At 44.2% G+C, this 16,592-nt stretch overlaps 1 protein-coding gene across 10 annotated transcripts in view; it reads right to left on the reverse strand.

Annotated features, from left to right (window-relative positions):
- The window catches only part of khdrbs3 (KH RNA binding domain containing, signal transduction associated 3), a 206,595-nt gene that overhangs the window by 151,141 nt on the left and 38,862 nt on the right, over positions 1–16,592 (reverse strand). For all 10 annotated transcript variants that reach the window (XR_004411790.1, XR_004411791.1, XM_033019960.1 and 7 more), the window contains one exon: positions 1,807–1,925. Coding sequence is in view for 8 of the 10 variants with exons in the window: in XM_033019960.1 (XP_032875851.1) it covers positions 1,807–1,925 (119 nt within the window). In the remaining 2 variants the exon portion in view is untranslated. The remainder of the gene's footprint in view (positions 1–1,806; positions 1,926–16,592) is intronic.

A 16,592-nucleotide genomic window follows, 5' to 3' on the forward strand; every position in this document is an offset into this window, starting at 1 on the left:
GATGTTTCGGGTCGAGACCCTTCTTCAGACTAATAGTAATCTATAGTCATGATCTGGCCGAGGAACAAATACTGCATTTACTACTTTATACATCATATAAAGCTAGGAAGGATTGCCAGTGCGGAACTGGGCATAAACAGGCTTCAGGGAAATCTGGACAAGGTGAACATGAGGAAGATAACATGACAGATAGAAAATAACATGCAAAAAAATACAAGGGTATCCACTTTATTCACAAAACACAAATGCAGTAACTGTTGATGGTTAACAAGACCTAGATGTGCTGATAAACAAGTAATTGAAAATCAGCCTACAGGTGCAGCGTCAATTAGGAACAAAAATTGTACTTTTGCTATCATTACAATAAAACATGAATGCCGGTGTAAGTAATAGCACAACTGTAAAGGGTCTTAATGAAACATGGCTGGAATAAAATCAAGGATGCAGTTGTCATAGATGGAGCACAGTGAAGTAATCAGCAAAGTGGACTTGATGGGCTGAATGCCCCAATTCTGCTCATATGACCTGTGTATCACTGTATGATGTATAGTACTCTTGTTTATATTTAAGGCCAGGTTATATTTAAGCAATTTGGAAGAATAGGAATCTCTGAAACTGAACATTTCTACTAGGCTTGCAGGCTGAGAAGTCTATAACTAGAATTCACCTTCTCAGAACAAAGCCTAGGCATTTTGGAACAGAGATGGAGACATTTCTTCACTCAAACCGTGGTAAACCATGGGAATTCATTACCTTAGAACAGTAGAAACTTGATATTAATACGAACTAAAGACAGTGGGATAGTGCAGGAAAGTGGCAATGAGATGGCAGACCAGCTCAAAAAATGGAGCAGGTTTCAATCCCAGGTGGGCGACTGCTGCTCATATTTAATGTAATCATATGCAACTGGTTAAAATTTAACTTCATCATGATCTGTCAGAAAAATGGTCACAGTTCCATTTCTTCAATTGTACATAACTGAAAAATACTGGCAATTCAACGGAGACTAATGGTTTTAAATGTAGTCAAAGGCTTCAGTACACTTAAAATCATGAGGATGGGTTTAACTTTTTGCCAATCAGGATTGGTAATTATTAACTTCAACATCAAAAGCAAAAATTACTGGCTTTTATTATTTAAATGATAAATACAATAGAATAACACAATAATTGTTTTTTCCAAGATAAAGTGTAACACTGTTCTTACATAGCATAGAGTACAATTATAACAATTTCTGCATTGTTAAGAGATATTATAGCTAGGCCCGACGTTTGTAAATTTACCAAACAGATTGGAATTTGCATGTTGCGTTGACTTGCTGTGAAAATATCAGTATTCAAATAATTAATGCAAATCAAATGTTAGTCGACTAAACTGATGTTTTTCAGATCCTTAAGATATATGCCAAACAATATTGATGTATGAGTAAAGGATTTCACTGCTGACAAGTAGCATTACTCCTTTGACACCATTTAGCTCATGAGATTTATTTTAAACAATAAAACTTTGTTGAAACAATTAGTGGTAAATAATGTGCAAATATTTATCCCTAACCAAATACTGGGAAAGAGCTATGTGAAACATTTTTTGAAAAGCCCAAAACACTCTCTATTAGTTAAGATATCTTTCTGACTAGAATTTAAGGAGGAAGAGTGCGCAGAATCAAAAATTAAAAACAATTTGCTTTGTCCCATGCTACGGGCGCTATGATGAAATTATTATTTTAGTCTAAATATCTAAAGACCATTAATAACCCAATTCAAATTTAAAACTTTTCTTTGAAATAAACATAATCTAGTTCCTTACCTTTGGAAATTGTTTAACAGGAATTAACACTTTTTGAGCCAGCTTCATGTTTTTGTTACTGACCACATCCACAAACTTTTCTTCATCACTTCCCTCTCCTGCCTCTATTTTGGTTATCTCTGTAATGTAAATATATCAATGATTATAGACATATTCAAACTTTTGATAAACAAAATCTGTTCAATATCCATGCATTCAAGTAAACAAATAAACTAAATAATACCCCAAATTAGGCTGAACTGAAACTGAATAAACATTAATTCAAATATTTACATAAATCCTCTTGATTCACTGCAACATTTATAAAATGAGTGCAACTGTAAAACAACTTCTGAAGTCATTTGCTCTCAGTGGCAACGATTACAAATGTATCAACATATTGGCATTCCAAATCCATGGTGTGAATTTACACACCAATGTGCTGACCACTTGCATTGTATCTATTAAAATTGGGTTTATAAACCATTTTTCAATTATCTCCAAGTATAGTTATAATTTCAGATGATTAAAACATCTACTAACATTAACTGACAAAGAGAAAGAAAAAGTGATCAGGTTAAATAGTTTAAAAAAAAATTAGCCTTCCTGAAGCATAGGTGGCTGAGGTGACTATGAAGTATATAATATGAGGGGAGTAGATAAGGTGGATGGTCATAGCCTTCTCTCTCTCCTCCCCCCCCCACCCCAAAAAGCAAGAATAGGAGTTTAAAACTACAGCATAGAATTGAGGAGGGGGAAAATTGGTAAAAGGGGGACCCAAAGGTCAACCTTTTACCCAGAAGGTGGTGGGAACATGGAAAAAACTTCTAGGAGCCATAGAGTTATAGCAGTTAAAAAGACATTTAGACAAGTACACAGATGGAAGGGATTTGGAGGGACGTGGACTAAACACAGGCAATGGGAATTTCTTGGCACGCTGCATTTTTGTCAGCATGGATGAGTTGGGTCAAAGGTCTGTTTGTTCTGTATGACTCCATATAGAAGCATTTAAAAAATGTCTGCTTTAACGGGCAAAAAATATAGGTCTAGTGGCAATAGAAATAGACAATAAGTGCAGGAGTAGGCCATTCGGCCCTTCGAGCCAGCTCCGCCATTCAATGTGACCATGGCTGATCATCCCCAATCAGTACCCCGTTCCTGTCTTCTCCCCATATCCCCTGACTCCGCTAGCTTTAAGAGCCCTATCTAGCTCTTTCTTGAAAGCATCCAGAGAACCTGCCTCCACCGCCCTCTGAGGCAGAGAATTCCAGACTCACAACTCTCTTTGAGAAAAAGTATTTCCTCGTCTCCGTTCTAAATGGCTTACCCCTTATTCTTAAACTGTGGCCCCTGGTTCTGGACTCCGCCAACATCGGGAACACGTTTCCTGCCTCTACCATGTCCAAACCCTTAACAATCTTATACGTTTCAATAAGATCTCCTCTCATCCTTCTAAACTCCAGAGTGTACAAGAATAGAATGCCTGCAAAGACTGTGTCTTCATTAGCAGAAACTACCAAAGCCTAACTATGTGACCAAATTATAACCTGCAAGGTCCTGGACCACAATCGAAACTTAACAGATCAGACCCAATAGGCTTTCAATTAGCAACTCCTTCCCAGAAAGGATTTAAGTGTGCGCAGGACAGCTGGTCAATTGAATTACAAGTACAGGTGGCGAATGATGCTCAAAATTCAAGCCATATAAATCTTATCAAAATCTGTGCCATTGCATTACCCTTTGTAATAAGATTTAGTAACCGATGGCAAAGCAATAACAAAAGTTTTTTAAATGTTTATTCAGATGCATTAATGTTTGATCATGTAGTTGAAATCAGTCATTCCCACTGTACAGGGGATAATAAATAATATAATTAGAAAGGTATTAAATGTTATTCGTTAACCTGAAATAAGATGTCAAGAGTAATTACTTGTGAACATGTCTTTCCTAGTTTTTCCCCTTGCAAATCAATATACAATATAACATTTACAATCACTATGTGAACTGATGAGATTAAGCCGAATATTTGAGTTGCATAAAATACATAATTAAGCCATGACTTAGACAATAGGCGCAGGAGTAGGCCATTCGGCCCTTCGAGCCCATACCCCTATCTTTAAGAGCTCTATCTAACTCTCTCTTGAAAGCTCTCTCTCTCTCCCTCTCTCCTTCCTCAAATTTGGAGACCAAAACTGCACACAATACTCTAGGTGTGGTCTCACCAAGGCCTTGTACAGCTATAGAAGGATATCTTTGCTTCAATACTCAACTCTTGTTATGAAGGCCAACATGCCATTAACGTTCTTCACTGCCTGCTGAACACTCAATCACTGTTACACTTCAATCAAGAACGCATATCGCTCTGTTACCCGAGCGCCTTTGGGTGTCTCTGATCATTGTTTAGTTCACCTTATTCTGACCCACAGGCAGAAACTAAAATCTGCTAAGCCTGTGGTAAGAACAATGAAAAGGTGGACAAGCGAGGGCATTGAAAACCTACAGCCCTGCTTTGTCTGCACTGATTGGCATGTGTTCAGGGAAGCAACCATAAGCCTCGATGAATATACAGACACTGATATCATATGTAATGTTTTGTGAGGACGGTTGCATTCCCACTAGGACCCGGATTGTGGTTCAACAACGACAAGCCCTGGTTTACAGCAGAACTCAGACAGCTCCACTAGTCTAAAGATGAGGCCTATAGGAGCGGGGATGAAGTCCTCTACAGGCAGGCCAAGTACAAGCTGAGAAGAGGAATCAGAGCTGCCAAGGAAAGGTACTCAGAGAAGTTGAGGAGCAAGTTCTCAGCTCATGACTCTTCTTCAGTTTGGAAGGGCTTGCAAGAAATCACCAGCTACAAGAGGAAAACCCCCGCTCCTTGGACAATTGTCAGCTGCCCAACGACCTGAACGAGTTCCACTGCAGGTTCAATAACAGAAACTTAACCCTGGTACCCCTTCCCCAATCACCACTTCACACCTACTCACTCGTCCACTACCCACCCCCTCCTTCCTGCCCAACATCAGTCTGGCCACTGTGTCACCAACAATAGAAATTGTGGAGGTGGAGAGCCTATTCAGAAGACAGAAAAGCCAGAAATCTCCAGGACTGGGCAATGTTTCCGTCTCTACCCTGAAGCTCTGTGCCAAACAACTGGCACCAGTCTAGAGAGACATTTTCAACCAGTCCCTGCAAACCTGTACTGCCCCTGCCTGCTTCAAAGTCTCCACTATTGTCCCTGTACCGAACAAGACACGGATTAATGGTCTTAATAACTACAGGCCCAGGGATTGAAATTAACGGTTGCCCGGGTGCCAATGGCAACATACAGTCCCGCCGGGCAACCTAAAAGCAATGCTATTTTGCCCGGCTTGGCAAGCAACCGGGACACCTGCCCGCCATCCATGTCTGGGTCTCAGCTCGGCGCTCGGCTCTCCGCTCGGCACTAGTTCTCGGCGCTAGCTCTCGAGTCTGCGCTCGGCCGCTAGCTCTCGGCGCTAGCTCTCGGCTCGCGGCGCTAGCTCTCGGGTCTGCGCTCGGCACAAGCTCTCGGGTCTCCTGGTCCTCCAAAAATATTCGAAATGGAATTTAAACTGGTGGTCCCACCAGCACCAAACTCTGAAAAATAACAGCCTATTGCATTTTATCTATTGTGTATATATATGGTCTATAGTATATAGACACACTGAACTTTTATCTCCTGTTCTGTATTATGTTTACATATTCTGTTGTGCTGCAGCAACCAAGAATTTCATTGCCCTATCTGGGACACATGACAATAAAACACTCTTGACTCTTGACTTGGACTTAAGCAAAAAAGGGTTCTTGGGGAAAAAAAAGCTACCTTAAATTTAGTTGCATCTGGTTGGTACCTATGGTAGGGTGAAGACTATTACATGCTTTAATTGTGCGGGGGAACTCCATGGAGCAGCCAGCATCTCTGGATAGAAAAAAATTGGATGACGTTTCGGGTAGAAACCCTTCTTTACATTTCCTCTGGTTTTAGTGTTTTTAGTTTAATTTAAAGATACAGCGTGGAACAGGCCCTTCGGCCCACCGAGTCCATGCCGACCACCGATCACCCGTACACTAGTTCTATCCCACACATCAGCGACATAAGTCAAGAGTGATTCTCTCACGTCCCAGTTAGAACAATGAAATCCTTACTTGCAGCAGCACAACAGAATATGCAAACATAGTACTCTGTAAACAATGTTATAAACGAGAAAACAAAACTCCATACAGACAGCACCCATATTCAGGATTAATTCCGGGTCTGGCAATTTTAGGCAGCAAATTTATGGCCAATGTACTGCCCCAATAGCCTTGAACTGAATTAAAACATGCAGTAGCTGGAAAGGGGGACATAGCGTCACTTAGAGATTTAAGAATGAAAATGGATAGTTTCTTTTTTTTAGTAACCAAAGTTATCAACGTATAATTTTTTGTGTTGGAAAATAAAATATAGTGGCACAGCTGGTGGACTTGCTGCCTCACACGCCAGAGATCTTTGTTCGATCCTGTTCTCGGGCACTGTCTGTGTTGAATTTGCACATTCTCCCTGCAAGCATGTGGGTTTCCTCCCACATCCCAAAGACGCATTGGCTTTGTAGGTTAACTTGTCTCTGTAAAATTGCCCCTAATGTGCAGGGAGTGGGTGAGGAAAGTGGGATAACAGAACTTGTGTGAATGGGTAGACAAAAATGCTGGAGAAACTCAGCAGGTGAGGCAGCATCTATGGAGCGAAGGAAATAGGCGACGTTTCGGATCGAGACCCTTCTTCAGACTGATGTTGGGTTGGGTTGGGTTGGGGGGCGGGAAAAAGAAAGGAAGAGGCGAAGACAGTAGACTGTGGGAGAGCTGGGAATGGGAGGGGAAGGAGGGAGAAAGCAAGGACTACCTGAAATTGGAGAAGCCAATGTTCATACCGCTGGGGTGTAAACTACCCAAGCAAAATATGAGGCGCTGTTCCTCCAATTTGTGGTGGGCCTCACTCTGGCCATGGAGGAGGCCCAGGACACAAAGGTCGGATTCGGAATGGGAGGGGGAGTTGAAGTGCTGAGCCACCGCTAGATCAGGTTGGTTATTGCGAACGGAGTGGAGGTATTGTGTGAAGCGATCGCCAAGCCTGCGCTTGGTCTCACCGAGGATGATCAAACGCTGAATAACCATATTTTTGTTTGGAAGTGGAAAGAGATAATATGAATTGCATTAATTGCAACGTGTAAAAAGAGATGAGATACTGTATTGTAATTTTGCTGCATGTCTTTGTGGTATATATCATGTCTTGAATTGTGAATATGTTTAGTTTGTGACTTTATTTGAAGCAGAAATAATATGCAAATGCTTCATTGACCATAATTCCGACTGGTAACTACGCACTTCGTCCGAGCACATTATCGCACGCGTCATGCAAGCCATCTTAAATGACCACCTAAACTGTGATTTGGCAACCTAAAAAGCAGTCGAGGTTGCCCGGCTGGCAACAGGGAAAAAAAGTTAAGCGAGAGCCCTGCAGGCCTGACGCACTGACCTCTGTAATCATGAAGACCCATGAAAGATGGGTCACAAATCCCCTACTGGACACTCTGCAGTTTGCATTTCAAACTTCAGCACCGATGAGAATATCCTGGATATTTAATACTTGACTGTTTTGGGTTCTGAATGAACTGAAGTTTTATAATTCTGTACTATATTAGAGGAGCTGCAGTAATCAAGAAGCCTGCATACCAAGAGTTTCTGATAATGCTTCCTGTTATGCCCGGGAAAGACAATTGACAAAGGTGGGAGAGGATGGTGTTTTCTGTGGACTTGAAAATTGGGCAAACAGAAACTTCTGTGGGGAACTGATAAAGAACCGTGCATCGGTTAAGAAGGAATTGCAAATGTTGGGCCTTTGACTAAGTTCCTGGTGTTTAGGGGTTTTGTAACAAAAGTTTGTGATTGATATAACCACAATATGACAAGTGTTGTATTAGTGACAAGTATACTTTCAATGGGTACAGCCTGTGATTGATTTGTGTTAAACGTCATTGCTGCAAGTCTGTGTAAACATATGACAATGTTTCCAAAACACCATAAAAGATGCCGTATGTCTTCATTCATTAGAGAGATGGCTCAGGAGAGTTAAGTGTCTGTTGCATACCTGACTGTATCCCTGACACTCTCGCCGGCTGATGATCAGTAAAGCTTGAGTTGGTTTACCTTACCCATTGTGAGTTGTCTGTCTTTAAGAAGCAAACCTTAACACCTAGATCCCCAGGGGTCCTATGTAAAGATTTTGTTTGTGGATTTTAGGGGGGGGGGGGGGGGGGATTAGGTGAGCAGGAGAGTGGGGTTGTTTGCAGTTGCAGAGGGAGGGGGCAAGGGCGGTACAGTTCCCAGTCTCAGCTCCTGTCCAGGGGGGTGGCCGGAGAAGTCAGGACCAACGGGACACCGACCCCCAGGCCCGCTCCCCGTAGGGGCAGAAACTGATGGTGTGCAAGGTACATCTTGTTCTTGGGGTGGCGGATGAGGAGGCGCAGCTCGGGCTGTGGGCGAACTGCCACTTGTCGCCGTAGCGGCCCATCGGGGAGCGGATTCCTCTGGAGCTGGAGCGGGGCTGGGCTGGAGTTGCTGTTGGCTGTGGGTCTCTGGGTTCTCTGTGCTTGCAGTGGGCCTGGTGGGCCTGGGGGTCGGTGTCCTGTTGGTCCCAACGTCTCCATTCCTTACCAACAGAGCTATCCCACTACTTCTGCCCACCTTTCTGTCTTTTCGGTAGAACGTATACCCCTGAATATTCAGTTCCCAGCCCTGGCCCTTTTCCAGCCATGTCTCTGTAATTCTCACAACATCATACTTGCCAATTTTTAACTGAGCCTCGAGCTCATCCACTTTATTTCTTATACTTCATACATATACAACACTTTAACTTCGGTATTCACCTCCCCTCTCACACTATTGGCCCTGACTACTCTCTTATCCTTCTCGAACCTTCCTTCCCATTAATTCGGGAGTCTTTTGTAACTTTTCCTGTACTCACTTCCCCTTTAACTCCATCTTTATACTCCCAATTTGTCAACACCCCCCCTATTTAGTTTAAACCCACACGTGTAGCACTTGCACACCTGCCTGCCAGAACATTGGCCCCTCCAGTTAAGGTGTAACCCGTCCCTTTTGTACAGGTCATCCCTACCCCCAGAAGAGATCCCAGTGGTTTATAAATCTAAATCCCTGCTCCCTGTACCAGCCCCCCAGCCACACATTCAGATCCCCTATCTCCCTGCTCCTGTCCTCACCAACATGAACTACAGGAAGCAATCCAGAGATAATCACCCTAGGTCCTGCTTTTTAGTCTTCCTAGCTCTCTTAACTCACATTGCAGAACCTCCTTCCTCTTATTCCCGACGTCGTTTGTGCCCACTTCCGGCTGTTCACCTTCCCTCTCGAGGATGTTCTGAAGTTGGTCCGTGACATCTTGAACCCTGGCACCAGGCCATCCTAGAGTCTTGCCTGTCACCACAGAATCTCCTGTCCGCACCTCGGACTATGGAGTCACCCACCACTACGGCTCTGCCCGACGTCGGTCTCGCCAGTATAGTCCCATCGTTAGGATTGGAGCCACCGACATGTCCGCCGCTCGGACTGGAAGCGTCGTCTGCCCCGTCAGCTCCGAAGAGGGTGTACATATTTTCATTTGGCACAACCACTGGGGTCTCCTGCTCTCCACGTTTGCTCCTCTTTCTCAGTCACCCACCTTCGCTCTTCCTGTATCCTTGGCATAACAACCTCACTGTAGGCCCTGTCCAGGAAACTCTTGTTTTCCCGGATGGCCCCCGAGATCATCCAGTTGCTTCTCCAGTTCCCCAACATGTTCATTCAGGCACTGCACCTGGACACAATTTCTGCAGGTGTGGTTTCCAGAAGCTCCAGCGGTGTCCCTGACTTCCCACATCCTGCAGGAAACACACTGCACCAACTTGCTGGCCATTTCTTCAGTGGACAAAAATCACAAATTTCGATCAAGTGTAGCCTTCTTGCCTCAACCTCCTTGCCGAAAACTCTCACGCCAAAGACTCACACTTTACTCACCAAGGCACTTCACCTCAAGGCCACTCCTCTACAACTGCACTTCTTTACCTGTTAGCTAATCAACTACTTTAGGGCTAATTTGTAAATTACTCGAACTTGAGCCTTTGGAGCTCTTTTTAAATCTTCTTTCCCTCTGACTCACCAACTTCCAGCCAATACTAGCTCTCGGTGCTTCTGGCTGCTGCTTCTCTCCGACCTTCACGGAAAACTTTCACCCAGAGAGTTGTGAATCTGCAGGGCTCGAAATTAGCGGTTGCCCGGGTGCCACTGACCAGCCAAAGTGCCGCCGGGCAACCTAAACACCGAGTCAATTTGCCCGGCTTGGTACGCAGATACTGGTTTATACCGAAGATAGACACAAAAAAACTGGAGTAACTCAACGGGTCAGGCGGCATCTCTGGAGAAAAGGAACGTGACGTTTTGTGTCGGCGACGGCTGTAATGCGTGGGAAAGATGCTAAGTGTGGCGTGACGTAAGGTTGGAGTGAATGACCAGCCCCGCACAGCAGCAGCAGCGGCTCCATCTCCTCCTCCTCCTCACGCCCTCCGCCCGACCTGATAACGGCGCTTTCAAAACAAACCCTCTCGCACACTGAGGCAGGGAGGAGGGAGGGAGGGAGGGAGGGAGGCTTCCTTCCGCCGCCTGAAGCATCTGCCCTGCACCTTCCTGTTGGTTGGCGGAGGGGAGACGGTGGCGAGGAAATCCCAACTGCCTCCCTCTTTGGCGGCGGCACTTGGCGATAGACAGGGACGGCCAAGGCAGCGATGATGCCGGTGTTGTCCGAGGAGCGCTGACCTTCCTTCCCACCTCCTCTGCCCCTTCCTCTCTCTCTCTTGTACGCCCCCCTCCACCCCCCTTATCCTGAGATCCCTCCTCTCCATCCCGCACTGAACCCCATTCCTGTCTCTATTCAGTCCTCACTGACATCCCGTGTGCTCCCTTCCTCATCTACACCCCCCCCCCCCCACCCCATCTATTCATCGTGCACTGATTTCCCTGTCCACCTCACATTGATTCTCCTGCCACTCCCCATCAATCCTACACTGGTCCCCCAATTCATCCTGTACTGACCCCCCTTCCCATCCACCTTGTACTGCTCCGCCTCTTCATCCTGCACTGCACCCCCCATCCATCCTGCACAGATCCCCCCCCCCATTCAACCCCACTGTCATCTCCCACGCTCTCCCCTCACAATTTTACCTACTCCAACCTACACGCACCAATTCCCCTGCCTCATTCCGCACCGATTGCTTTCTCAACCCCCCCCCACCCCGCCACCCCACCGCCATCTATCCATCCTGCACAGATTCATACACACCCCCGCCGACCCTATTGTGCTGGAAATGTCTTCAGAGCGAACATTGACTATGCCTCACACGCATAACCGACGTTATTATTTGTGTTAATCCAAAAAGATGGATAAATTAAATTGTGAACACGTGAAACATTAAAACCGCAGTGCTCGATTGTCCAACTACACGTTAGATTTATCCAGGTTTTACTTCTATGGTCAGTCATATACATCACAAATTTGGTCAGGAGATATTTCAGTTGAAATTTTAATGTTAATTCTGAAGTGGGAATGATGGAAAAAGCGTTTATCAACAATTATTTTTAAATTTGGTGCTTACAAACTGGGTATCTTCATTGCTGTTCACAACACATACATCTAATCTCAAAGGTACACAAAATTGCTGGGGAAACTCAGCGGGTGCAGCAGCATCTATGGAGCGAAGGAAATAGGCGACGTTTCGGGCCGAAACCCTTCTTCAGACCCATCTAATTTATCCATCTAATCTCAATGTCCGGTAGTGTGGCGTTTTGACACCTTTAAACATATTACCAAAAGAACATTTGCTGCATTTATGTCCTTTGGCCATCTCTTGTTAGTTAGTGTAATGTTTAACCTGTAAGATGGGTATAGACAGTTTTAACAGCTATTATCATAAAATGCCTTTAGAAAATTCCTTGCAACCTGTATATTTTGTTGTGGATAAATTATGTGGGAAGCGAGAGTGTTTCTGTACCAATAACGATCCATGCTATGGCCATGACATGATCATTTTTGGTCCTTCACAGAAAACATGCTTGCATCAATCTGCAGTGTGCATGGTTAAGCATATATGTTATCATGGTCCAGGATTTGTTGACACAAGTTGATCATACGCTGAATAATTCAACTGCATTTTTGTTTGGAAGTGGAAAGAAATAATAGAAATTGCATTAATTGCAATGTGTAAAAAGAGTTGAGATACTGTATTATAATTTTGCTGCATGTCATTATGGTATATAACACGTCTTGATTGATGAATATGTTTAGTTTGTGACTTTATTTGAAGCAGAAATAATATGTGAATGCTTCATTGAGCATAATTCCGACTGGTAACTACGCACTTCGTCCGAGCACATTATCGCACGCGTCATGCAAGCTATCTTAAATGACCACCTAAACTGTCATTTGGCAACCTAAAAAGCTGCCAAGGTTGCCCGGCTGGCAACAGGGAAAAAAAGTTAAGCGAGAGCCCTGATCTGTGGAATTCTCTGCCACAGAAGGCAGTGGTCAATTGAAACATATAAGATTGTTAAGGGTTTGGACACGCTGGAGGCAGGAAACATGTTCCCGATGTTGGGGGAGTCCAGAACCAGGTGCCACAGTTTAAGAATAAGGGGTAAGCCATTTAGAACGGAGACAAGGAAACGGTTTTTCTCACAGAGAGTTGTGAGTTGTGGAATTCTCTGCCTCAGAGGGTGGTGGAGGCCGGTTCTCTGGATACTTTCAAGGGAGAGCTAGATAGGGCTATGGGGAGAAGGCATGAACGGGGTACTGATTGGGGATGATTAACCATGATCACATTGAATGGCGGTGCTGGCTCGAAGGGCCAAATGGCCTACTCCTGCACCTATTGTCTATTGTCAATTGTCAATTCACTGGATGTTTTCAAGAGAGTTAGATTTGTCTTTTAGGGCTAAAGGAATCAAGGGATATGGTGGGGAAAAAGCAGGAACGGGGTACTAATTTTAGATGATCATGAGGAAATATTATATAATAGAACTGCTCAGTAACTTTTATACAAGCTAGGTAATTTGCAAAAGAAAAGCTTACGGTTTTCAGAAACATATGTCTCCTAAAGAAATAAAGTACCAAAAAAACACTAATCTGAACCTGCACAGCTTAGTTTATTGCTTTGAGGCAATTATAACGCTGGAGGAAATTGTATTTGATATGATTTTGTGTTGAAGAATGGATTACTGAATAGGGCCTCGTCTTAGGCCAGAGGTCATCTGCTCTTTCTCTATGGCACAATCTTGAGCTCCGAATGTGGCATAAAAATAAAGAGTCATGGCCGGTTATGCTGAGTTCGAGACAGAATTCAAGGCTGAGAGATAATAGACTCTGTGGTTAGCTTTGGCTACGTTAAATTATAATGAGGTTGAGATAAGGGATGGATGCTTGGAGAGGGAAAGAATCAGATTGATGGATTTGTGACCTTCCTTCTGTTTATAGAAAGTCGAAGAAGCAGATGTACTTCTGATGTAATGGTCTGAAGTTGTGAATCTACCTTTGTTCTGTAATATTTGTAAAAGGCCTTGCAGATGAGATTGGAAATCCAGCTCCCAGATAGCAGGAAAAGGGGCTGCAAATTAGAATGAAGCTGTATCCTAACACAAAACACATATCGTCAATTTTTGACAGATTTACGACCCATGTATACTTGGAGTTGGGAGGTGTGTGGGTTTGAATTTAACTTCTAAACTGTGTAATTCGGTGAACTCATATAATTAATGTTTTAATACATAGGTAATAGTATTTTAAACTGTGTAAAATTGTAGTGAAACCATTTATGAAATGTATTGTGTCTAAGTAAGGTTGTCATCATTAGACTTTGTTTAGATTTATAGAAATATCTTTCTTCTTGGTATAGAAAGTGTGTTTTGTTTGTATGACTTGTGTGATCATTGTATTGCATATGTATCTTATATTTTGAGGAGTGGTCTTAGATAATTGAGTCTACTGGGGTTTTGCTGTGTTGAAATAAAATAATTCTAAACAAAGTTATACCATAAGCAAACGAAGGTTGTAAAATGAGGCCAGGGAAGGGGGATCATGTGACTGATGTTGTAAATCATCAGAAGGTCTCAGTGATCGTTGCCAGTTTGTCAAACCCTCTGTATCTGAAATATACAAATATAAAGTAACTAGACTAAGTGGGACCCATTGGGTCCCATGTTCACACGGGAGGGCTGTTCCCCCTACGCAATATTGGTGGCCAGTGGGGGGGCTTTCTGGAGTGCTTGTATGGGTTCTTGGGGTGGCAGCTCAGTCCCTCAAGCCTGATCTGCTGGCAGCTCATTCACGGCTGGTGGGCTGGCAGTTGACTCATGACTATTCCTTGAAATTCCATTTCAAGCAGGGTGCAAGGCCACCAAATTCAAATCCATGTTCCTACCGTTTCAAGCAGTGCAAGGCCACCAAATTCAAGTGCAGTTTCGTACCACTATGAGCAGGGTGCAAGGCCACCGAATTCAAGTGCAGTTTCCAACCACTTCAAGCAGGGTGCAAGGCCACCGAATTTAAGTGCAGTTTCATACCACTTCAAGCTGGATCCAAGGCCACCAAATTCAAGTGCAGTTTCATACTACTTTCAGCAGGGTGCAAAGCCACCAAATTCAGTGCAGTTTCATACCACTTCAAGCAGGATGCAAGGCCGCCAAATTCAAGTGCAGTTTCATTCCACTTCAAGCAGGGTGCAAGGCCACCAAATTCAAATGCACCTTCATACCATTTCATGCAGGGTGAAACCAACATAAAACCACACAAAACACCAAACTCAGTTCAGTAGACATTCAGTGTGTTCAGTTGATTCACAGCTCAGACAGAGTCGTGACCTCTCCCTCCCCCATCATGCAGAGACTGAGCCACACCCACACTTCCGGGTTTTATAACCCCTCCCCCTCCCACCGGAAAAGGTGTGGCTTTCATGGTGTGATTGACAGGAGATTCTCAACATTTTTAAAACATTAATAACACCTTTATTTTTCATTGATGGGAAGAATGCTCTGCACCTGCTCAGCGGAGGGGGGACTGAGTAAGATGGCCAAAAATCACACCCGTAAGTGGTAGCGTTTTATCTAAAATCAATATACAGTGCAAACAGGAAGTAAGTGCATTTGCAGTAGTGCCTTTTAACTTCAAGCCAAAGCACCCAAGCCACCATTTGCAGTAAGTAGTGCCTTTCAACTTCAAACCAAAGCACCCAAGCCACCATTTGCAGTAAGTAGTGCTTTTCAACTTCAAGCCAAAGCACCCAAGCCACCATTTGCAATAAGAAGTGCCTTTCAACTTCAAGCCAAAGCACCCAAGCCGCCATTTGTGGTAGGTAGTGCCTTTCAACCCCATGCCAACATTTGCAGTAAGTAGTGCCTTTCAACTTCAAGCCAAAGCACCCAAGCCACCATTTGCAGTAAGTAGTGCCTTTCAACTTCAAGCCGAAGCACCCAAGCCACCATTTGCAATTAGTGCCTTTCAACTTCAAACCAAATCTCCCAAGCCACCATTTGCAGTAAGTCGTGCCTTTCAACTTCAAGCCGAAGCTCCCAAGCCACCATTTACAGTAAGTAGTGCCTTTCAACTTCAAACCAAAGCTCCCAAGCCGCCATTTGCAGTAAGTAGTGCCTTTCAACTTCAAGCCAAAGCACCCAAGCCACCATTTGCAGTAAGTAGTGCCTTTCAACCTCATGCCACCATTTGCAGTAAGTAGTGCCTTTCAACTTCAAGCCAATGCACCTACGCCCCCATTTGCAGTAAGTAATGGATTTTAACTTCAAGCCATTGCACCCAAGCCACCATCTGCAGTAAGTAGTGCCTTTCAACTTCATGCCACCATTTGCAGTAAGTAGTGCCTTTCAACTTCAAGCCACACCCAAGCCATCATTTGCAGGAAGTAGTGCCTTTCAACTTCAAGTCAAAGCTCCCAAGCCACCATTTGCAGTAAGTAGTGCCTTTCAACTTCATGCCACCATTTGCAGTAAGTGGTGTCTATCAACTTCAAGCCACACCCAAGCCACACCCAAGTTACCATTTGCAGTAAGTAGTGCCTTTCAACTTCAAGCCAAAGCAACCAAGCCACCATTTGCAGTAATAGTGCCTTTCAACTTCAAGCCAAAGCTCCCAAGCCACCATTTGCAGTAAGTAGTGCCTTTCAACTTCAAGCCAAAGCAACCAAGCCACCATTTGCAGTAATAGTGCCTTTCAACTTCATGCCACCATTTGCAGTAAGTGGTGTCTTTCAACTTCAAGCCACACCCAAGCCACACCCAAGCCACCATTTGCAGTAAGTAGTGCCTTTCAACATATGGAGCGCTAGTATGAACCATTTTAGAACCAATAGACATTTTTTTTGCAAGCTTTAGAACCAATAGTCATTTTTTGCAAGCTTTAGAACTAATAGACACTTTTTGCAAGCTTTAGAACCAATAGAGACACTTTTGAGTTCAGAGAGCACACTCAAGGGTCGGAGCTCCACCAAGACAGATTATCCTGAAACTCCATGACATAACAGTTCTTGAGGACATGATGAAGAAAATACCAATAGGGAGCAGAGAGTGAGGGGGGGGGGAGCAGAGAGTGAGGGGGGGGAACAGAGAGTGAGGGGGGGAGCGGAGAGGGGGGGGGGGAGCAGAGAGGGGGGGGAGCAGAGAGGGGGGGGAGCAGAGAGGGGGGGGTGAGCAGAGAGGGA

Source organism: Amblyraja radiata, chromosome 4 (assembly GCF_010909765.2).
Source record: "Amblyraja radiata isolate CabotCenter1 chromosome 4, sAmbRad1.1.pri, whole genome shotgun sequence".
In the NCBI taxonomy this organism is placed as follows: domain Eukaryota; kingdom Metazoa; phylum Chordata; class Chondrichthyes; order Rajiformes; family Rajidae; genus Amblyraja; species Amblyraja radiata.